The sequence below is a fragment of the Pezoporus wallicus genome, unplaced genomic scaffold (genome assembly GCF_028554395.1).
Source record: "Pezoporus wallicus isolate ANWC-B61680 ecotype Strahan unplaced genomic scaffold, APGP_CSIRO_Pwel_v1 contig_10813, whole genome shotgun sequence".
Classification (NCBI taxonomy): Eukaryota; Metazoa; Chordata; class Aves; order Psittaciformes; family Psittacidae; genus Pezoporus; species Pezoporus wallicus.
The window spans coordinates 52,183-74,842 of NW_026642940.1; the positions used below are offsets into that span (position 1 = coordinate 52,183).

General features: G+C 56.2%; 1 protein-coding gene across 2 annotated transcripts in view; it reads left to right on the forward strand.

Annotated features, from left to right (window-relative positions):
- Window positions 1-21,675, forward strand: part of LASP1 (LIM and SH3 protein 1) — a 28,335-nt gene extending 6,660 nt beyond the window's left edge. Inside the window, exons 3-7 of one of the 2 annotated variants that reach the window (XM_057433228.1) lie at window positions 9,662-9,746; window positions 16,184-16,291; window positions 18,952-19,132; window positions 19,246-19,334; window positions 19,473-21,675. In XM_057433228.1, coding sequence (XP_057289211.1) covers window positions 9,662-9,746; window positions 16,184-16,291; window positions 18,952-19,132; window positions 19,246-19,334; window positions 19,473-19,646 — 637 coding nt within the window. In that variant the 3' untranslated portion in view covers window positions 19,647-21,675. The remainder of the gene's footprint in view (window positions 1-9,661; window positions 9,747-16,183; window positions 16,292-18,951; window positions 19,133-19,245; window positions 19,335-19,472) is intronic. The other variant, XM_057433229.1, reaches the window with a different exon arrangement.
- The last annotated feature ends 985 nt before the right edge of the window (window positions 21,676-22,660 follow it).

Below are 22,660 nucleotides of genomic sequence, written 5' to 3' on the forward strand. Positions count from 1 at the left end.
TTTCTCCCTCCAGGCTGCTGGAAGGGAAGTGGGATAATAATGGGAAATTCCTGAGATTCCAAGGAGTCTGCGCAACCCATCTCAGTTTCTCAACCCCCTCTGCTTGAGGGCTGCCTTTGATGCTGGCTTGCTGTCTTAACCCTTTGCAGCCTCCCTGAAGAAGAGGCAGCTAGGCGTCTGTCCTCCCTCTAGCCCAGGGATGTTCAAAGCTGTGCACAGAGACCTGCATTAAATGCTTTGCTCTTCCTTCTTTGCCTGATCTTGCTTTAAAGGGAAGTGAAAGCAGCCGAAAGCTGCTGGCACACGAGGCTGTGCCCTTTGCTTGCTGGGGGGGAGGCTGTAGGGTGCCCAGACATGGGGTGAAGGGAACGTCCAGCCAGAGGACATGGGTTCAGTTCCTTGTCAGTTCTGCCCCCCTGCAGTATCCTGAGCTAGGAGCAGTGTCCAGGGAAGGTGAGTGACAGCCCAGGAGGAGCCCACCCATTCCAAAGGGCTGTTGCTCACGTTGGGGTTGAGGAGCCACCTCTTTTCTCCCCCAAGAAGGGGGTGGAAAAGCAACGTTTATCCTGGCAGGGAAGAGACTGCTTTTCTGAACATGCCTTAGCACAGGGTCTCCTCTGTTTGAGCCGTGGCCTTCTGCCAAATTCCTGAGTTTCTTTCTTCAAGAGAGCAGGAGGAAGAGGGCTGGGCTTCCTCCTTATCTGTGACATTACCCCAGCAATAAATCTGTGGGAAGCCTTTCAAGAAGGTGGCTGCTTAACTCTGCCCTCCCCGTGCCCAGCAGCGTTGGGAACTGGCTTGGTGGCAGATGCGATGCTCTCCACCCTCCTCCTCACTCCTCTTTTGACTTCAGCTGGGTGCTGGGGTGACTGGTTGTTCACTGGAGGCAGCGTTCAAGGCTGGGCTCATCTCTTTACATGAGCACTTTGAACTAACAGAGGTAGAAGTGGAGGGAGGGCAGCATCCAGGGGAAGTTTGAGGCTTCTGGTAATGAAGGGTGAGGGAAAGCCTGGCTGCAGAGGACAGGCAGGACTGTGTGTTCAAGGGCACCAGCTGCTCCCAAATCTGCCTTATATAGAGGCTTTAATGTCATCTTGTGCTGTAGGGATAACAGAGCCCTGTGCCTCAGTGGTGGCTCAGAAATGACTCTCTCCCAGCTGAAACCAAGCTGCTGTGTGCAGCACGAACCTGGAGCCTCGACAGTCCTGTCTGAGGGTCCAAAGCTGTGTATTTGTTCTGGGGAGCTGGATCTTCAGAGATGGAAGCACTGCCCAGCGATGCTCTAAGTGCAGAGAGGAGCTTGCTTGTGCCTGGGTGTGGAGCCGTGTAGAGGGGGGAGAAGGAGCAGGATCCCAGGCAAGAGGCTCCTTCTGTACCTGTCTTGGCTATAAGGAGGTTCTGCTCCTCTCCCTTGAGGAGCAAGGGTGAGACCCAAGGCTTCATCCCTAGCTGTAGGCTTGCCCAAGTTCGTGCTGATGAACAAGCAATTGCCCTGTTGGATGCATCTGGTTGGAAAGCCCTGCTCTGGCTGCATGCACCAGCCCCTGTGCTGGCATCCCGCTGCTCAGAGGGGCTGTCCCTGCTGCTGCACACCCCACGGGGCTGCAGTTTGACTTCCTTACTGCTGCAGACGAGCTGGCAGGAAGTTAATGGTCTACTTGCTGACAGTCCCTCCTCCCCCAGCACCGAGAGGCAGCCTGGCCCCACTGCAGCATCCTTTGTTTGAGCCTCCAAGGGAAGATGCTGCTGCCAGCAGAGACCTTTGCTGTGGTCCCACCAGCACAGAGAAGAGGCAATAGTGGTGCTGCTGCCTTCCACATCCCCCTTGCTAAACCCCTCCAAAAGGGGTTCAAGGCAAAGCAAGGCTGCCAGGAATATCCTGTGTAGGTGTATTGGCAGGGTCGCTCCATCTGCCACGCTGGGGTGACTGCAGTGTTCTATAAGGAGCTGACTTGCATCACATAGAAACCACACTGAGCTATCCCGGGGGATTCACATCTCGGGGCTGACATTCCTGTTTGCTGAGTCAGGGCAGGCAGCTCAGCCCTGTCCTCCTTACCTAAACCTAGCCCTGGCGTTAGTTGGGCACGGTGAGTGCGAGCTGTAAACCCTCCAATTCGTTGTGATGACCCAAAGAACCTCCCTGGCACACGTCTCTCCCCTCAGATCCTTGCTTTTCCATGCAGAGCCTGGTACCTCTGGGCTAACTCTTTCCTTGGGAGAAGTTAGTGCCTCCAAGCTTCACAAGGAGCCAGGGATCTGTTCTTGGCATTCCTCTGCGCTCCATCTGGTAGCAGCCTACTCCATTAATAAAGTGATCTTCCAAGTTTGGGGGGAGGCAGGAAGGGAAAGAGGAACAACTGTGTTGCTGGGCTGGAGTCCAGGTGTTTATCCCAGGCTTTATTTGTGCCGAGTTTCTGGATGAGAAGAGCTGCTTCCTCTCTCGGTGGGCACACTTTGCATGCCGTGGAGCTCAGAGCAGACTCTGCTGTTGGTGTAAATGAAAGCTGGTCTGCCCGTATGCTCCTATGGAGGGGGGGGGATACAGGGTCCTGCTGCTTCCCCTTTGCTGTGTTGGGGGATGGATTCCCTGGCAGCAGCCATGGAGCATCCTCGGAGCCAGGTTTGGGCTGAGCCAGCAGCAAGGGCTGCCCAGCGTTGACCTCGGTGCAGGGTGTGGATGGATGTTGACTTTGCTAAACTTATCCATGCCCTGGGGCTGGAAAAACCCAGCTCTGTTGGGATGCCCACCCTGTTCCCATAAACGGCACTGGAGGAGGTTGGGAAAGGCACTGCTCTGTTCTGGGGGCTCAGGGATGGGAGAGGGGAGCAGTGGGATGAGCAGAGCCCTTTCCAGAAGTGACTTCTCTCTTCACAGCTTGGCAACCCCTCTTCTGCATTCACCTGGAATCTTTCCATTCTGGATTAAAGCAGGTTTATGGAAACAGGCTGGTTTTTCCTTAGGCTGCTCTGCAACACCCTCAGCAACTGCTGGCAGAGCCTTTGGGGATGGAGGCGAGATGGAGGCTGCCTGGCCTCACAGACAGCAAAACCCTGCTTCCTGCCATCATCCCGCACTGGAGCCACGCTGGGGCTGGTGGTGATGGGTTTGGCTTCTCCTGCCTCCTCCAGCCCTCTGCTAGCCTGGTACCGTGGCAGGGGCTTTGAGACACCCCCAAAGGCAGAAGCTCTTCCCTGTGAGGGTGCTGAGGCGCTGGCACAGGGTGCCCAGAGAAGCTGTGGCTGCCCCATCCCTGGCAGTGTTCAAGGCCAAGGGGCTTGGAGCAAGCTGCTCCGGTGGAAGGGGTCCCTGCCCGTGGCAGGGGTTGGAGCTGGGTGAGCTTTAAGCTCCCTTCCAACCCAGGCCATTCCATGAAGCTGTGCTCTGGGTTATGTTATACCAAGCCAATCCTGATGCGGGCTGGGAGCAGATGATGGGAGCAGCAGCTGGACACGTGGAGGGCTGGACCAGCCATTTTGGCAGCTCCTCCTTGGAAGTGCTGGGAGGAACCAGAGCCTTTCCCTGCAGCCTGCTCTGGTACAGAAGGATGTTTGCGAGCCGGGTGCTGCCTTTGTGACTAACAAAAGGCCAGTTTATTTCTTGAAGCTCGTCCCCAAGAATCAGCAGCTCTTTGAAAGGCAGGATGTGACCCGGGGAGCCTCCTGGCAGAGCAGCCCTTATTGCTTCCTTTGTTTAACTCTCCTTTCCCAAAACCCTGATGCAACAGCCCAAAGGTGACAGTGTCCTCCTGGAGCTGCAGGTTTGTGGGTGGCATTTCTCCATCCCTTTAGGATGCTGTTGCTGAGCAAGCCTGCCAGAAACACTTGCTTTAAAGCAGCTTGGATTGAATGCAAGCAACACTTTGAGCTAGAAGAGGCTCTTCTAAACACTCAGTCATCTTGTACATGGTGTAAACCAGCAGTGCTGGAGGTTTGAGTCATGCTGGAGAGGCAGAGTCTGGGTCCTGTTGCTAACAGAGCTGCTGTGCTGCGTTCAGTGGGGTTTATACAGCTGTGCCCACCAGTGTCTCCTGTTGGAGAAGCTTAACTCCATTTCCAGCTTGTGAGAAGCTCCAAAGGCAGAAGTTCAAGTGCTGCCCTTCTTGGGAAGGCAGCTCCTGAGAGCAGATGCTGCTTTCAAGGCAGGACTGGGATGTGATGGATTGCAAGTGCTTGGAGACTCCCACTGATCTGGAAGTGAGATCTTTACACTGTTTCTCCCTGTGAAAATACTGCCTAGGTGCCACTGGAACAAGGAAACTGGGAGCAAGGTGCTGGAATGGGGCTGTTCCTGCTTGCTGTGTGGGGAGGAAAGGGCTGTGCTTGCTTTCTGATGTCCCTGCTAAAGCAGCTTTGGGTGTGCAGCTATTGCTCCTGCCATCACTGTGCTCCTCTGCTCCTTAGGTGCATGTGGAACCTGGGGTGCCTTTTCCTCGCGCCCCTCGGGATGGGTGTAATGGCTCTGTGGAGCTGCAGGTTAAAGGGGGGTGTTTCCCAGCCTTTGCTCCATCACGTGTCCCTCTGCCCCACATATTCCTGTGCTGCTTCACTTAATCTGACAGCAGCAGGGGTCGGCCTGGGGGAGGGATCCCACGTGTCCCATTTGTTCCGCTCCAAGCGGGCCGAGGATGGATGCGAGGAGAGACCCCCCCAAGGGCAAGGCCGATCTGGTGTCTCTGGCCCCAGCGGTCTCCTCTCCAGCAGCTGTTAAAGCAATCCCCATCGGATGGAGCAGCCGTGGGGATGCTGAGGGCTCTGCACCCCCTCCTCCTACACAGCCCCTGCTGTGTCCCAAAGACCCACAGAAACCTGGCTCCTTTCCTCCTCCACCCTCCTGCATCCCTGTCCCCTGCAGCAGGGAAACCACCGGGATGCTCCTGCCCCACCAGGAGCCAAGTGTTTGGGTCCTGTTGTCAACCAGCCAGCCCCAGGACCCACAGCACCTCGACGAGCAGCTCGCAGGGGTGTGTTTTGCCCTGGCTCCTGGTTGCTCTCGAGAGGTTGCTGCTCTTGCCTGAGCAGCTCTTACTTAGCAGCAGACTTTACCCAAGTGCCGCATCCGAGGCTGCGTGGGACTCATCATTTCCTTGCAGTTTGTCAGGAGAGGGATGGTTGGAAGCAGCTTTCCCCCTCTTTGTCTTCTCGGGCAGCTTGTGCCTGAAGCCTGTGGGGCCTGGAGGGTTTTAATGATGCTCCAGGGCTCCATCATCCCTGTTTGACTCCTGTTCCCTACCTGTTGCGCTCGGGAAACAAGCATTCCTGCAGCAGAGGAACGGGAGTGAAGGGCATCAGGGCAGGTACACACGTGTGTGGGGGGGGGGTATAAATGAGTGGTGCTGGAAGAAGACCTCTTCCTCCACTGCCTTTGGGCTCGGTGCATGGAAGCTGCTGTGGTGGGCACCAGAACTCCTGCTGGTTCCAGTTGTGGAAGCCTCCATCTCTAGCCCATGCTGGTGAGTGAGGGTGGCCGATAACCGCACAGGGTGGATTTGGGGTGCGTTGCTGGCAGAGGGAAGCAGGGTGAGCAATAAACGCCCTCCCTCTTCCCTTGCTTCCCCAGCCAAGCCCTATTTATGGTGCTGGCGAGGGGGGGGAGGACCCACAGCTCTGCTCCTGCCTTGCTTTTGGCCACGAGAAGAGGGAGAACCGGGTCCGCTCCCCCACGAGAGCACCGCAGGCAGGGAGGGACGAGCCCGTTTGCTGCAGCTCCCCTGCCTGCTCCCAACCCCAAGCAGTTCACTCCCTGCCTGCTCACGGAGGTTTAGTTTCGTTGCTCACTGCTCCCGAGGCTCATTCTCATGCACAGGAGATGGGTTTCCCCTCTCTGCTGTGTGTGGCAGGGATGCGGGTGTCTGTGTTTGCACGGCTGGGCCGTGTGGGGCTCTCACGGCTCCTGCAGCGGGAACCCTTCCATTCCCTAATTTAAGGTTCCTCATTTAAGGCACAGCCTTAAGTTCCCTGGGGACTGAAAAGCCTTTTCTTTATCAGACAGATCTCAGGAGCTGGGGAGAAAAGAGATGCCTCCGCTTAGGGGGAAGATGCTCGGCTCGTGTGTCTCATCCTGCTCCTAATGCAGACGGACAGATTACTCCTGCCTGCTAACCGCAGGCTGGAGGGGCTCAAGGATGTGTAAAAACCTCTCTCAACTCCTTGGGAGGTTTCCTCAATCCCTATCAGAAGCAGAAACCAATTATAGCTCAGGCTGTGTGGTCTCTGGCTGTCTCGTCCCGTCCCTCAGCAGGCTGTGGCTGCAGCAGGGCCCAGCTCACTGTGGATCCATCAGGCAAGAAGCAGGGATGCTCTTTCGGGTTATCCCTGTTCTCTCCCCCTCCTACCACAGCTTCTTAGTCTCTGAGCCTCACCGGGGTGAATTTCTCCATTTCCAGCCCTCGCAGTGACTGGGGCTTCCCTCCTCCTTGCCTCTGGAGGCTGCTGCTGAGGACTCGGCTTCTCCCAAGCGTTATTAGCATGCCCGGGGCATGGGATGCAGTTGCCATGGCAATGGGATGATTTCTGCCGGCGGCATCAGCAGATAGTAGCGGAGCTCCTGGGCCGTGGCTGAGCTGTAAATGCAGCTCTGGCTGGTGGTGCACACACCTTACCCATTGCCTTTGCCCTACACGGAGCCCCGGCTGTGGCTGTGGCTTTTCTGTGTGCAGCCCTTGAGCGTCAGGGGATGGGGCTGTTAGAATTGGGCATCTCTGTACCAATCCTGTCTTTGCAAAGGCCCCAGCAGCGGGGATGCCGCTTGGCTCTCCCCATAGGACCAGGATGAAGCTCCATCCCTGTTCCCAGGGGAGGCGTGGGGCTGTCTGTTGCCTTCTATGGCAAATATAGGATGAGGGAATGTAGCATCAGAGCCTTGAGGGTTTGGGCTTTGTTTGCTTTGACTTTGGTGAGAGTCAGGACGGTGGCTTCCGAGAAACTCGGGAAGGGGCTCCAGGATGCAAGGGGTAACTGGGCTGAAAGAACAGACAAGTCCCAGGACTGCCCTCCCCTGCCCCTGTAAGCTGGGTTAGTGCAGTGACTGGGTTAGCACCACTGTGAGGGAAGCCCCAGCTGCCCCAGCAGCTGTTTAATAGCACCTGCGTTTGGAACTAAAACTGATGCTGCTGGTGTTTGCCCCGTGGGTACCAGCATCCCCATAGCCCTAATGCAGGAGTCATCCTGAGTGCAGCTGAGGGGCAGAGCCCCGTGAGCAGGGCTGTGCACTGCAAACTCCTTTGACACGTGCTGCCTCGGTGCCTGCAGCTTCGCTCTCAGAGGGGGTTTTGTCACCTCCACAAGGACAAAAGGGGCACGTTTCCCTCTGTGCTGTCTCTTCAAGGTAGGAATGCATTAACCCAGCACCTCCTGCAGCTCCAGGAGCCTTTACAGAGCAAACTGTGTTAACCAGAGGCCAAACCGGGCCGATGCCGTTTGTCCTTTGCACCCCTCCAAGCTGTTCATCTCTGCTCCAGCAGACAGCAGCTGGGGGTGGATTTGGTTCTGAGATGTCTTAACGCCGTTTTGCTGCATCTAAAACATCCCTCCCCGTTGCTAAGCCTTTGCTCCCACCCAGCCATCCCCACTCCAGTGGGCACCAGTTGCTGGGGGAGCAGGATGTCAAGAGCAGGTAAATGGCAAAAGCCTGTGCCCTGTGCCTGTAGCTCCTGCAGGACCCTTGTGGAGAAGCAGGATTTATCCCTGTTGGAGTGATAATGCAGGAATCTCTGCAGTGAGCTCTGCCTTGATGGCTCCCGGTGTGAAGCTGCGACACAGCCGTGCCTGCAGGCAGCCTGACCGCGGTATTATATCCCCTCTAATCAGGTTAATCTAAACAGGGATTAAACTCTATCCTGCAAGCAGTCACTGAGCTGTTGTTTGTGTAAAACTGAGCCTTGTCCTTCCCCAGTCTCACTCCTGCTTGGTTTGAGCCTTCACTTGGCCTTATTTTATGCCTCAGGCCAGCAGGGATGGGGCCGATGGGACGTGGCAGCGGGTGATGCCCTGGAGCTGAGTTCTTTTCCTCCTTCTGCAAACCACATCGTTTCTCTGTGTGTGTATGGGGGGGGGGGTGTTTCTCTTTATTCTTTCAGTGGAGCAGCTGTTTCTACTGCTGGGTTTCCTGCATTGCTGCTCTCCTGAGCTGTGCGCTGCTCTTGCAGCTCTGTGGTTGCCTCTGTCTCGTAGGGAGCAGCTCGCAACCAGACTCCTCCACATGCAGCTGGGTTTCTGCTGGTTTCCCCTCATTTGACCACGCTTGCTTTGGCCTTGGGCAGAGGTGTTAATGCTGCTTGTATAAATAGATAACTGCTGCTGCTCGGAGCACACAGGCTCCCAAAGCAGAGCCCAGCATCTTATTAAGACCCATTTCATGTGGTCTGGGAGGGGACAGGGGCTGCAGCGTTCCCAGGGCTACCAGCACCAGCTGGGTTGCATGGATGGAGATGGGGAGGCTGCACGGGTTGAGTTTCAGCCCTGGACCTGGAAGCAAAGCCTTGAGATCTGCTGGAGTGCATGGGCCCTCCCCGTTATCCTCTGCAAGGAGCTGCTGTTTCCAGTGGGTTGCTGAGCCCTGCTCAGCCCTTCCAAACCGGTTGCATTGCCTTGGATAAAAGAGGATTTATCCAAGCTCTTGGGGTAAGGGTTGGATTCGATGATCTGGTGTTGGAAAAGTCTTTTCCAACCTGGTTAATTCCATGTATGGGAGTGAACCTGAGCGTGCTGCCCTGGTGCCACGGGTGGGATGCAGGGCTGGGGCTGGGGCTGCCTCTGGTGCCTCCCACCCTTCTCCTGCACCATTAACCTGCCTAAACCCATGCGCTCAGTTCCTGCCACCCACTTGGAGTCCTGCTTTAGCTCATGAAAGAGAAACCTCTGACCCTTTCAAAAGGCAGCTTCCCCCTCCTTGCTCTCTGCATTATAAACCTGAAGCGCTGCCGGGGGATGTCTTTGGTTTCTTTGCTGTCCCATGAGAGCAGCCACCATCTGGGCAGTGTCAGATGTCTTATTGGGGGGGGGGCTTTGCATCCATGGCAGCTACAGAGCAAGCTGCTCTAGTGGAAGGTGTCCCTGCCCATGGCAGGGGGGTGGAACTGGCTGAGCTTTAAGGTCCCTTCCAACCCAAACCACTGCATGCTTCTATGATCTGGCCACAGGCAAGAGCATCCCCATAACATGAGGCTGGTGTGGCTGAAACTTGGAGTGCAACGAGCAAATAAAGCCCCCCTGCTCCCCCCTGCACAGCTGAAACAGCAGAGCAGGCACAGCCACTGTAAAGCAGAGCGGAGGCAGCGCTTACTCAGGCTAATGTTACCCTGAGGAGTGTTTAAGGGGAGATTGAAGATGTGTTTAAGGTCTCTCCAGGAATCAGCCAGGCACAATGGAATGGCTCCATCCCTTGGGAGGAAAACTGCCCCTTCTTTGATGAACCTGAAGTTAATAGATCGAGGGTGGGAGAGAATCAATGCCTCAGCTGGGGAAGGCATCGGGCACAGGGAGAAATCCCAACACCCCCAATGGCTCCTGCTCACCCTTGCAGCGCATGGAAGTGCTGCTGCTTGCTGTGGGGCTGGGACACTGGGATGTGCTGGGGGCTGGTAGTCGTGGGGTGGTTGGGATGGGACGGGGAGCATGGCCATGGGCCCGCTGTGACTGGTGCCCTCCGTTCTCCCCACAGACACTACCCGAAGCAGTCCTTCACCATGGTGGCAGACACTCCGGAGAACCTGCGCCTAAAGTACCAGACTGAGCTGCAGAGCCCGGTGAGTGCCCCATCACCCCACGTTCTCCCTATGCCCTTGCATAGGAAAGGGCAATTCTGGGCTCTGAGTCCTTTCTCTTCCATCTCTGAGTCCTTTCTCTTCCATCTCTGAGTCCTTTCTCTTGCATCTCACCCATCTCGACTGCCTTTGCTGTTCCCTTTATCCAGGGCTCCTTGGAGCTGCTGCGGGTGGGAAGGGTCCAGGAGGCAGTCATAGAGCAGAGAATGGTTTGGGTGGGAAGGGACCTTAAAGCTCATCCATTTCCAACCCCCTGCCACAGTCAAATGGCTTCATGTGGCCAGGCCTTGACTCTGTAGGCAAGTATTTCAGGTCAACCCAAACCTTGTAGGGCAAGCAGAAATAAACAGATAAACAGGATAAGGACTGGCACGGAGAAAGGCTTGCTTTCTCCAGAGCCTGTTTGAGAAGGGTGCTGTGCAGACGTGTCCTGTTTCATCCCCTGAAGGTATCCCTGCATCAGCAAAAGCCCCCAGCCTCGATGCATGGGCGATAACTCCTGATGGGGCAGTGGGAACTGGTCCCTTTGGATGGCCCCGGAGCGATCCCTGTTTTCCTTTCCTTACTCCGAGATGAAAGATGAGCATCAATTTTGCAGAGAAACCCTTGGAAGGGCCTGGAATGGGCAGCTTTGGACGGGGGGTGACCCTCCCTCATGGCACTTGGCTCTGCTGAGGGGCTGAAGCATCTGAGATGATGCCCTGAGCCCTCGCGTCCCACATCTGCAGACGTGGGCTCAGAGGATGCTGTGCTGGAAGGAACCGCATCCAGCGGCCCTTTTGGCTTGAGTCAGCGTCTGAGCAGAGCCCAGGATGTCGCCCATTCAATGCCTGTTTCCCTTTGAAAAGGGGCAAAAAAAACCCTGTCCGGAGGGGACGCACGCACTGCCTCGGCTCAGTGCGGGAGCAGTGGGGCGCAGCGCAGGGTTTGCTGCGGTGTTTTCATGGGGAGCGATCCCTTCTCTGGATCAGCGCCCTCCTCCCCCTGCTGCGCTGTGAAGGATGCAGTGACCTTCCTGCCTTCTCGCCCGTTAGCCTCAGTGAAAGGCTGGGAATGCATCCCAATGGAGGAGGAGGAGGAGGAGGAGGAACCTCAGGACCTCACCTGATCGGAGCTGCTGGTGCCACCTCTGCTTTTGTAAGGTCCCTTCCTCCCAGCGGGAGTTGCCCTACGGCTCCCTGGCTTGCACAAGGGCAGCTTGGCTCCAGCTCAGAGCTCGAGCTCAGCCCGGGGGCTGGCTTTGTGCTTGATGCGCTGAGGAAGGGGACAGCGGCTGCTTTTCCATGGTAACAGGCGAGATGCTGCTGCGCCCGGCGCTCAGGAGACTCCAGCGCTGCTTTTACAGTGAGCCCAGGCTCTTTGGTAGTTGTTGGTTATCAAAGCAGGCCCTGGGGAGGGAGGCAGGGATGTGCTCTGCTCCCTGGGGCTTCCAGGGGCTGGATCTGGGGTAGCACAGGGCTCTCAGAGCCTTCTGCAGGCTGGGTTATGTGTGAGAATAGGGGCTGGGGGGCAGACAGCATCCTCCAGTGACCCCCTTTGCAGTGCTGGTTGTGCTGGTTGGAATGGGAGGGAATAGGGGCTGCTGGGGGGTGTTGGTGGTTTGGGTGCTGGGGAGGGATGAGGAGCAGTGGGAGGAGGTGGCAAAGCTTGAACCTGCCAAGAGCCCTGGGGAGGATGGATCCTGAACGCTCCAGATAAGATCTTAATTCCTCCCTGCTTTTGTTGTGCCTACAAAGGGGAGTCTCCTCCTTTCCAAAGGCCTCACATTTGTATTTCTGGAAGCACCAGCAGCAGCTCTGCTTTATTGCCCATCCCTTCTTTACTAATTGCAGGAGCTGAGCACATCCCTGGGGACAGGAATGGGTCCCTTCAACCCTTCCAGAGCAGGCAGTGGGGTTCATTCTTGCAGAGGAGCTGTTGCCAAGGCTTAAGGAGGAGCTGTGCAGTGATGACAGCCCTGCGGGTGCCAGTGCCACGTCCTGGCTGATGCTTTGCACGTGGGGCTGGGGGTAAGGTCAGGGATATGAGAGCAGTTACGTCCTGTTCACGCTTACAGCCCAGCTCGGGTCCTCGGTGCGAGGCTTCCCTGAGGCTCTTCCTAAGGAGAAGGGGGCTTGCTGGGTCCGTGCCTTCCGCAGGGGTCATTCCCTGGCCGTGGGCGATGCTCCCGTTCCTCTGGGTGTCTGTGGGGCTGCAGAGCTGCTGTCAATGGATGACCCTGAGGATGCTCATCCTCTTTCTGTCCCCACCACAACCACCCAGCCCGAGCACGTCCCTCCCGGTGCTGCTGCTATTTGTGTCTGCTGAGGAGGCGTCTCCTGTTCTGGTCACCGGTAACACCCGTGCCTTGGGTCACTAAAGGAGTCTCCAAAGGGGCAGCTTTGGCACCTGCGGCCTCCTCCCACAGCCCACGTGTGGGGAGAAGATTGCAGGTTCCTGGTCCTTGGCTCCTGTTTTGAGCTGCAGACGGGGGGGGTTTGGGTGCAGCCCTTCCTGCCCTGGCTGCGGGAGGCAGGAACCGGCCCCTGGCCCTCCTGTGGGTGACCTCAGGGACCTGCTGGTGGTGACGTCGGGGACGTGGGCATGAGGAAGGTTCAGTGCTCTCAAGCTGAGAGGGGTTAAAACCACGGTTATAACAGTGAAGGGGTTATAATGTGAATTATAACAGTGAGGGGGTTATAACAGGAATTACAACAGTGAGGGGGTTATAACAGGAATTACAACAGTGAGGGGGTTATAATGTGAATTATAACAGTGAGGGGGTTATAATGTGAATTATAACAGTGAGGGGGTTATAATGTGAATTATAACAGTGAGGGGGTTATAACAGGAATTATAACAGTGAAGGGGTTATAATGTGAACTATAACAGTGAAGGGGTTATAACATGTGAATTATAACAGTGAGGGGGTTATAACATGTGAATTATAACAGTGAAGGGGTTATAACGTGAATTATAACAGTGAGGGGGTTATAATGTGAATTATAACAGTGAGGGGGTTATAACATGTGAATTATAACAGTGAGGGGGTTATAACATGTGAATTATAACAGTGAAGGGGTTATAACATGTGAATTATAACAGTGAGGGGGTTATAACATGTGAATTATAACAGTGAAGGGGTTATAACATGTGAATTATAACAGTGAAGGGGTTATATCATGTGAATTATAACAGTGAGGGGGTTATAACATGTGAATTATAACAGTGAAGGGGTTATAACATGTGAATTATAACAGTGAGGGGGTTATAACGTGAGTTATAACAGTGAAGTGGTTATATCATGTGAATTATAACAGTGAAGTGGTTATATCATGTGAATTATAACAGTGAAGTGGCTATATCATGTGAATTATAACAGTGAGGGGGTTACAACATGTGAATTATAACAGTGAAGGGGTTATATCATGTGAATTATAACAGTGAAGTGGTTATAACATGTGAATTATAACAGTGAAGGGGTTATATCATGTGAATTATAACAGTGAAGGGGTTATAACATGTGAATTATAACAGTGAAGGGGTTATAACATGTGAATTATAACAGTGAAGGGGTTATAACATGTGAATTATAACAGTGAGGGGGTTACAACATGTGAATTATAACAGTGAAGGGGTTATAACCTCAATTATAACAGTGAGGGGGTTATAACGTGAGTTATAACATTGAAGGGGTTATAAAGTGAGTTATAACATTGAAGGGGTTATAATGTGAGTTATAACAGTGAAGGGGTTATAATGTGAGTTATAACAGTGAGGGGGTTATAACATGAGTTACAACAGTGAGGGGGTTATAACATGAATTATAACAGTGATGGGGTTATAACGTGAGTTATAACAGTGAAGGGGTTATAACCTCAATTATAACAGTGAGGGGGTTATAACATGTGAATTATAACAGTGAGGGGGTTATAATGTGAATTGTAACAGTGAAGGGGTTATAACGTGAATTATAACAGTGAGGGGGTTATAACCTCAATTATAACAGTGAGGGGGTTATAACAGTGAAGGGGTTATAACATGTGAATTATAACAGTGAAGGGGTTATAACATGAGTTATAACAGTGAAGGGGTTATAACATGTGAATTATAACAGTGAGGGGGTTATAACATGTGAATTATAACAGTGAGGGGGTTATAACATGAGTTATAACAGGTGAATTATAACAGTGAAGGGGTTATAACATGTGAATTATAACAGTGAGGGGGTTATAACATGTGAATTATAACAGTGAAGGGGTTATAACATGTGAATTATAACAGTGAGGGGGTTATAACATGTGAATTATAACAGTGAAGGGGTTATAACATGAGTTATAACAGTGAAGGGGTTATAACATGTGAATTATAACAGTGAGGGGGTTATAACATGTGAATTATAACAGTGAAGGGGTTATAACCTCAATTATAACAGTGAAGGGGTTATAACATGTGAATTACAACAGTGTGGGGGTTATAACGTGAAGAACCATTCTCCAGCTCCCTTTGGATGAATGTGTTTTATTTTCCTTTGTATGATGGAGGGAACAACTCCTGGGGAAGTGAATTGTGGATCCTGTTGTCATTACTCTGGGATGAGGTGTGGATACTGCCTGCATCGCTCCGCTCCAACGCAGCGTGTGGATGGAGGCAGCGATGGGTTGGCAGGAGTGATGGCTCTGCAGCCCCTTGCCCGGTGCCCAGCAGTGCTCACGTGTCCCGTGGAAGCACAGCACGACGTGCCCATGGATCCTGTTGGGTTGCAGTTCCCCCGTGCTGAGCACGGGGACGTGGCCCTTGCATCCTTCCAGCATTGCCCCCGATGCTCGTGCTGGGAGCACCAGGCTGGGATGTGTGGTTTGGGTTAGACCTGGCCCAAGGACCAGCATCTTCACCCGTGGCTCAGAGCTCAGGTCCATCCTGCAGCCAGTTCCTGCATCCTGGAAGTTAGAGGGGTAAAAAACCCCAAGGAAGATGGGATTTGGGAGGGTAAAACCACAGCAGCTCTCAAGGGAACCGCTCAGCCTTGTGATGAGCAGCAGCCTGGGGACTGGGTTCCCTACAGCTTCTCCAGTGCTGTGTTTGCAGCAGGATGGGTCTCAGTGAACAGGAGCCTGTGGGATGAAGGCTCTCCTGAGCAGCATCCCACACCCTGAGGCTCTGCAGGAAACCAGCCTGGGTTGGAAGCAGAGCAGAGCAAGGACAAACGCAGCTCGTGGGGCTGGGGCAGAGGTTCAGTGTCCCAGCTCCATAACCTTGGGTTCCTCCAGGCTGCTCCCTCCTCACCAGTGCTGCTCATGGGCTTCACCCCAGCTGGAACCAGCTCTGCTTTGGCTTGAAGCAGCGAGGGGCACAGAGAGCTCTGCCTTGAAAAGGATCTCATGTTCCTCTGTGCTTGTATTGACATCCTCCCAGGGTGGATGCTGCAGCCTGGTTCCTTAACCCTTTGCTGGCTAACATCTAAATGTGATACGGGACAGAGAGGACAGCATCTCCCTAAGGGTTTCTGTGATACCGGATGGGGGGGCTCCGATGTTCTTCCCGAGCCTGGATTTCCCCTGCCTTGCAGCTTAGGAAGAGGGAAGGGGTTTGCAGTAGAGCTCCTGCTGGTGCCCAGGGTGGGTGAGCTCCAGGGCACCTTTGCCTCTGCACAGAGCCCCTTTTAAGGCTCTTTCCAGCCCACACGGGCAGAGGCAGCTCCCGATCCCGGCACAGGGCCAGATCCCTGCGCAGAGGATGGAGGAGGTCAGGGGGTCTCTGTGCACATCTGCTTCCCCCAGCCGTGGGGGAAGAGCTGCTCTATGGGGGCAGCCAGGCCCTGGCTCCTTTCCTGCTGGAGCTGTTGGGTTCCAGCCTCTGCTGAGTGATGTGGGTGGGAGCAGAGCTCCTGGCTGGGAGCAGGACCAGGGCTGGGAGCTCCAGGCTTTGAGCTGTGTAGATTTATCCTAGTAAATAAAGGCACAGAGAACTGAGCCTTTTGAGCTGCTGGGCAGTGATGCTGAGGTCAGTGTGTGGCAAAGAGCAATAAGGAGGCTTGTGTATTGCCAGCCTCCACGCTCCCGTTTCCCTATGGCCATCTGGGTGTATTCCTTCCCGGTGGGGCTAAAGGTCTCTTGATGTGGACCTGCTTTTCTCTGGCTCATAAACCCTCAGGGCTGTGGGGCAGGCAGCTTGCCATGGCTCAGCTGCTCCCTGGGACGTGACCTGGGTGTGTTGGTAGCCCAGAAAGGAAATGTGAGTTATCCCAACCGTTGCAATAGAGAAAGCAGCTCAGTAGGTGCAAAAGGGAGCTGTTGGTGTGCTCCAGCCCTTGGCAATCCCCTATTTTACCCATGCTGGATACACTGGGGCAGGGGGGGGGGGTCTCCTTACCAAGGCAGGGGTTGCTGCAGTGCTCACCAGCGTTGCTTTTCAACCTCTCTCTTCTTGATTGCACCCAGATCCGCTACAAGGAAGAGTTTGAGAAGAACAAGGGGAAAGGTTTCTGCGTGGTGACTGACACCCCGGAGCTGCAGAGGATCAAAAAGATCCAGGATCAGATCAGCGACGTGAGTAGCTCCTGATCCCTGCGGGTGATGCTGCCCAAAGGAGGGGGGGTTCTGACCCACACTGATGGATGTGAATGAACACATGAGGAAAGCCAACCTGGATGCACCTCTGGATCCATCGGCCAGCACAGAGGGGCCCGAGAGGTGCAGAGCACCTCTCGGGCCCCTCTGTGCTGGCCGATGGATCAGGGGTGCATCCTAATCCTCATCCCATAGTGCTCAAGGTCCCATTGGTGTGAGCAGCAAGCACAGGGGGGGTATTTGACTGGAGCAGAGCAGGGGCAGCACTTGCAATGGTCCAGGTTCAGGTCCCCCCCTCTCTGCTCCCTGCTTGTGTGTGGCATCCCCAAGCCAAAGGCACCTCCTTCTCGTGTCCCTGGGCAGGCTCTGCTTGCCTGGACCCCTCCTGGCTCCAGTGAAGCCCTTTCACCCATCCAGGAGCTGCTGCTGCTGCTGTTGGTTTGTCCCCAGGGTCCCCCCTCTCTGCTCTCACCAGCCCCAAGGGGAGGACAGGGATTGTCACCCCTTTTCCTAACAACATCCCATATGTTGCAGTGCTCCTGCACCTGAGGAGCCTTGCAGGGAGCTCCTCAGTGTCCCTCCTTACCTCTGCTGGCGTGGAGGTGATCCTGGAGGCTGCTCCCATCTCCATCCTGCTTTGTCCTTTGGGAAGGGGGGCTCTGACCTCTGTCTGCAGGAGACCCAGCTCTTCCGTTTGGGAACATGAGGTTACACCCGTGGCCAGTGGAGTGGCAGCTTCACCCCGCAGGCCCTGGCTGTTGGTACCCAGGCGCTGTGCGGGGCTGTCTGCGTGTTGCCATGGTGATCAGGAGGATGCTCACTCGCACATAGAGCTACGTGGGCTTTATCCATCCCCTGCCCAAAGCAGACCCCGTGCCCCTGCAGCAGAGCACAGGGAGTTAATTAACCTTTGCCTAATGAAACTCACGGGTGCTCCTCATCCAACACTGGGAGCTGGTGCTGAGCCCTGGCAGAGGGCTGGGGTCTCCGTGACCGCTAAACCCAGCCCTGGAGCACAGCTTGGCACAGGAACCTCTGCCGGGAGCTGCGATCCCACATGGAATTCCACAATGCCTTGAGCTGCTCCCGCTTTTCCACCCCTCAGCATCCCTGTCCGGGTTGGGAGCTGCTCTCTGCTGTGCCCAGGGGTGCAGGGAGAGGGAGGATGGTGCAAGTGGAAGCTTGACCCCCCACCCCAGGAGCTCACACGCATACACAAACACCCTGCTTTATTCCCTCCTCTTCTGATCCCGTTGTGGACTCTGGCAAGCCCTGCTCTCTCCCTGGGGACCTGCAGGGTGTGTTACCTGTGCACCAAGGGCTGGAGGAGGTTTTCCCCTTGGGAAACAGCCCTGGCTGCAGGATATTCCCTAGGGACAGGTTCTCGGTGGGGTCTGGTCCAGCAGGAGATGGGTGCAGCGTGGAGCAGGGCTCGGTGCTCGGTTCCAGAGATGCTGGGGAGGTTTGGGGGCACTCAATCACACAGCAGAGAGCAGAAACCGGCCCCCCCCTCCCTCCTCTCCCAACCACGGCAGCAGCTTCCCTGTGGGCATCTGGCTTCCAGCCTGGGCTTGCAGTGACCCACTTAGTGCAGACACAGGCGCGAACCCGCTCCCTGCGCCAAGCCCGGCTCAGCCTGTGGGGTTTCGCTGCCACAGGGGCTGCAAAGGGGCTCAGTGGGGCAGGAACCTGGCACCGCACGGGGATTTAACCAGCAAATGGGCTCCGGGGGGGTCCCCCATTCGTTAATACAAGAGGCTGTTGGCTCTGACACCCAGGCAGGTGGGTGAAGCCTTGCCTCTGTGCTGGCTGCGGGAAGCCTTGTTCTGATGCAGTCGGTGTGGTTGGAGATGCCTGCTCTGAGAGCGGTCCAGAGGAGGCCATGGGGATGCTGCAAGGGCTGGAGCAGCTCTGCTCTGGAGCCAGGCTGAGAGAGCTGGGCTGGGGCAGCCTGGAGAAGAGAAGGCTCCTGAAGGGGAGACCTGAGAGCAGCTCCAGTGCCTGAAGGGGCTGCAGGAAACCTGGAGAGGGGCTTGGGACAAGGGATGTAGGGACAGGCCAAGGGGAATGGCTTGAACCTGCCAGAGGGGAGACTGAGAGGAGCTCTTAGGCAGAAGCTCTTCCCTGGGAGGGTGCTGAGGCGCTGGCACAGGGTGCCCAGAGAAGCTGTGGCTGCCCCATCCCTGGCAGTGCTCAAGGCCAGGTTGGACACAGGGGCTTGGAGCAAGCTGCTCCAGTGGAAGGGGTCCCTGCCCGTGGCAGGGGTTGGAGCTGGAGGAGCTTTGAGGTCCCTTCCAACACAAAGCAGGTTGTGGGTCTATGATCCTCCTTCAACACCCCCTCTCATGGCTCAGTTAAGAGCAGTCTGGGGTTAGATGTTGGAGTGGTTCCTCCCCAGTGCTCCTGCAGACTGGGGGCCTCACCTCACATCTCACCCCCATGGCCCATCCCACCCATGGGACACTCAAACCTCCCCCTTCCTGTGCCCCAAACGGGTCTGAGCAGATTTCCCCATGGCCTGGGGAGATGTGGGGGAAGAACCCCCTTGGTACTGCCGGGCACACCAAGAGAGGAGCTGAAGGATGCTGCTGGTGCTGCAGCGCTGACCCTGCCCTCTCCATCCCCTCCTGTCACCGTAGATCAAATACCACGAGGAGTTCGAGAAGAGCCGGATGAGGCTGAGCCCCGGCGAGGGTGCGGAGCTGGAGCACCGGAATTCCCAGGAGAGCACCAATTACCAGAGACCCACGGAGCAGCAGCAGCAGCAGCAGCAGCAGCAGCAGCAGCCTCCGGTCCATCACATCCAGCCCAGCAACCCAGGTACAGGGGGGCTGCGGGTGCATGGCCCTGGCTTTGCTGCAGCCGCAGCCACCTCCTTGCGAGGGGTTTTGCTGCAGCCCCACATCAGACCCATCTTTCCCCCCCCTCCTCAGTCTACCAGCAGCCGATGTCTCAGTCCTATGGCTACAAGGAGCCCGCAGCACCAGCTTCCACCCAGCGCAACGCTCCTGCTGGAGGGTGGGTGAGTACAGCCCTGAGCGCACCCCCATGGGGCAGGCTTTGCCCTGCTTCCCCCCCCTGTGCAGAGGAGCTCTTGGGATGGGGTTGGAGGGTGCTCGGTTGTGGGGCTCTGTGCCCACTGACCCCTCTCTCCCCACAGAAGCGTTTCCGCGCTGTCTATGACTACAACGCAGCCGATGAGGATGAGGTCTCCTTCCAGGACGGCGACACCATCATCAACGTGCAGCAGATCGACGACGGGTGGATGTACGGCACGGTGGAGCGCACGGGGGACACGGGGATGCTCCCCGCCAACTACGTGGAGGCCATTTGAGCCTCGGGAAGGGGACGGGGCAAGGGGCTGATCCTCACAGCCGAGCCCCCAGCCCCACCGGCCTCTCCGGGTTGTGTGTGCGTGCATCTCTCAGCCCCAGCATCCCTTATCCGTGTGCTCGGGTGTTGCTCACCGGAGCCGCCTCCTCACGTCCCGGTTATTCCGTGTTTCTCTCTCGCCGATTCAGCTTTGCTCTGGCTCTGTTGGGACCGAGGGAGCGTCTGCAAAGGGGATGCTGGGGGCTTGAGAGACCAAACGCCGCAGTTTTCCTTCTTCAGGCTCCCTCCTCTCTCGCCGTCCCGGTGTTTCCTGGCAGGGGGAAGCAGCTGGGATCTGGCAAAGGGAGGAGGAGACCGTCCGTTAGGACCAAAGTCCCTGGTTGGGGTGGGTTTGGGCAAGGGGCAGCCGTGTCCGCGTGGGTGAGGTGAGGGATGCTCATCCCAAGGGATGGGGTGGCTGCCTCCACCCTGCGCTGCTCTGCCTTCTCCCGTTGCTTCTCCCGGCTCCTCTGTGCTGTTTCCATTCCTTCCTTGCTTCCTCCAGTCCTTAAAACAGGAAGAACATTCCCAGTTCAATGTTAACCACAACGCTGGGATTCAGAGCGGCTGCTCTGGACACTCTGGAACCTGCCTCATCTCCCCCCTCCCCTGCATCCCTCTGGGAGCACTGCGACACCGAGACCTCATGTCCCCCCCTGCAGCTCTGGGGTTCTCTCTCTGGGCCGGGGTCTGGGGGTCCCCTGGGCCCCCCTGGTGCTGGGGCAGCCTCTTCCTCTCTGCAGTGCTCCCAAATCAACCCCCAGTCTTCTCGCTTCCCTCTTGCTGCTGCCGGGCTCCTGGGCCCCTCCTGAGCCCTCCATGTGCTGGGTGGGTGATCCAGGGTCCCTGTGCCTCTGGGGGGGGGGCATCCTCCCCCTTTGCCACCTCGCGCTGGTCCCCAGCTATGGTGGCTTTTGGGGCCACCACTGGCTTGGGGTCACATCGTGGACCAAAACCTCAAAGCACATCCCCATCCCCTTCTCTTCTGGGCTCCGAAGGTGCTGGGACAGGGGCAGGTATAACTGGAAGCCTGTGCAGGGAGGGCAGGAGCCGGATGCTCTCCTGGGTCACAGAAGCTGGATACCAGGGCTGTGATGATTCCCCATTCCCAGCCCCGGCTAAGCCGGACACTGGGGACCAGGCAGCCAGAGGACACCATCCCCAAGCTGTGCTGCAGGGGCTGGGATGCTTCCAGGGGGAAGCTGCCACCTTTGCTGTTCCCAAAGGAAAAGAGGGGAATCTAGGGACCAAAGCAGCTGAGTTAGGACATTCCTTGGCTCTGTTTGGGGCTGGAAGGGAATGGGGCACCGCTGTCCCCTCGGGGTGACAGTGGGACCCCAGAGGAGGCCGGGATGGGCTTCCCGGGATGTGAATCCCGGTTGGTGCTAAACCAAGCGAGCACAAGAGCAGGGGAAGGGGGAAGTCACATCCTGCTCATCCCCTTCTGAATCACGTTCTTGCCTGGGAGTGGGGCAGTGTCAATGTGAACCCATTTTGTAATGGACCAAATGCCACAGCACCCGTTTTGGGAATAGGGACCTTTTTAATGCTACCTTGGATCCGTTGTCCTACTTGTCCCCTCCTGTCCCCTGCCATGGGAAATGAACCTCTTGACTGCTTGATTTCTGCCTTTTTCTCTCAACTTATGCACTTTTTTGCCTTTCTTCATAGCTGAAAAGCACCTAAACCTGTATTTAAATAAAGACAGAAAACAATAAGGAAAAACCAACCCTGAAAAGCTGAATTGCTCCTTACCCCGTGTAAAATAGCCCTCGCCCATCCCAGCTGCCCTGGTTGTGTCTTGGTGCTGAGCTTAGAACGTGTTTTCTTCCGGATCCGTCGCTTGAGCGGGGTTTGTCTGCGTGTTCCCCTTCCCGACAGGGCCAAAATCCATCCTTTGGCCCTTTGAACTGAACCTTGGAATGGAACAAACCCAATGAATCTCTGCCCCATTTACTCCAATGAACAATAAAAGTCTAATTTTTACCTGATGCTTGTGCTGGTTGTGTTCGGGATCACTTTTCCTGCTCCATTGGGACACGGAGTGGGGGGGGGGAATCTGGGCTCTCGGGAATGCTGCTATGGATCTCGAGCAGCTCCAGTGTTGAAGGGGATGGTGGTGGTATCAACAGGCAAAACCCATGAGAACCAAAGGGCTCCCTGGTGTTGCTGCTCGCTTCAAACCGTGCTGCTCTGCGCTGCACCGCGGTGGGTGACGGTGGCAGCGAAGGATGCTGCTGTACCCTGGGGATACCAGATGGAACAGTGGGAGTTTGGCACGGTCCTGCCCTACATACAGGGTTTTGCTTGGGGGGGGGGGGGTCACATCCCCATGAGCACCCCCTAATCCGGGCAGCGGGGGGGGGGGGAGTGGGGACAAAGCCCCTCAGGAGCCCCCCCAGCATCGCCCTGCCCGTGCCGGGCTGGAGCCCTCTCTGACCCCATCCTTTATCCCTTTATTTCCTGCCTGCCCGCTGCAAAGCAGCTCCGTCAGCTCCGGCATCATCTCTGCATCCTGAGCGGAGCGAGGAGGGGAGGACGCAGGGGCTGGCGGAGCGGCGGCATCCCTTGTCCGTGCCGAGCATCCCTTGTCCGTGCCGAGCATCCCTTGTCCCTGCTGAGCATCCCTTGTCCCCACAGTGGGGAGCCTCCCCTCCGCTCCTCAGCGCCATGCTGGATATCTTCATCCTGATGTTTTTTGCCATCATCGGCCTGGTGATCCTCTCCTACATCATTTACATGCTGTAGAGCAGCGCTGGGGACGATGCGGCTCAGCCACCGGGGTGTTTGCCAGGTGAGTGGTTGCTCCTTGTCCCATCAAGCTTGGATTTTCGGGGGATGGAATGCGTCCTGGGAGGCAGGAGAAGGGGGAGGTTTGGGGTTAATGCTGCTGCTCAAGGCAGCTGAGCTCTTCCTGCTCAGGGCTGGAAGGAGGGCACCAGGCTTTGTTCCAGAGCTCAGGCCACCTCAGCCATG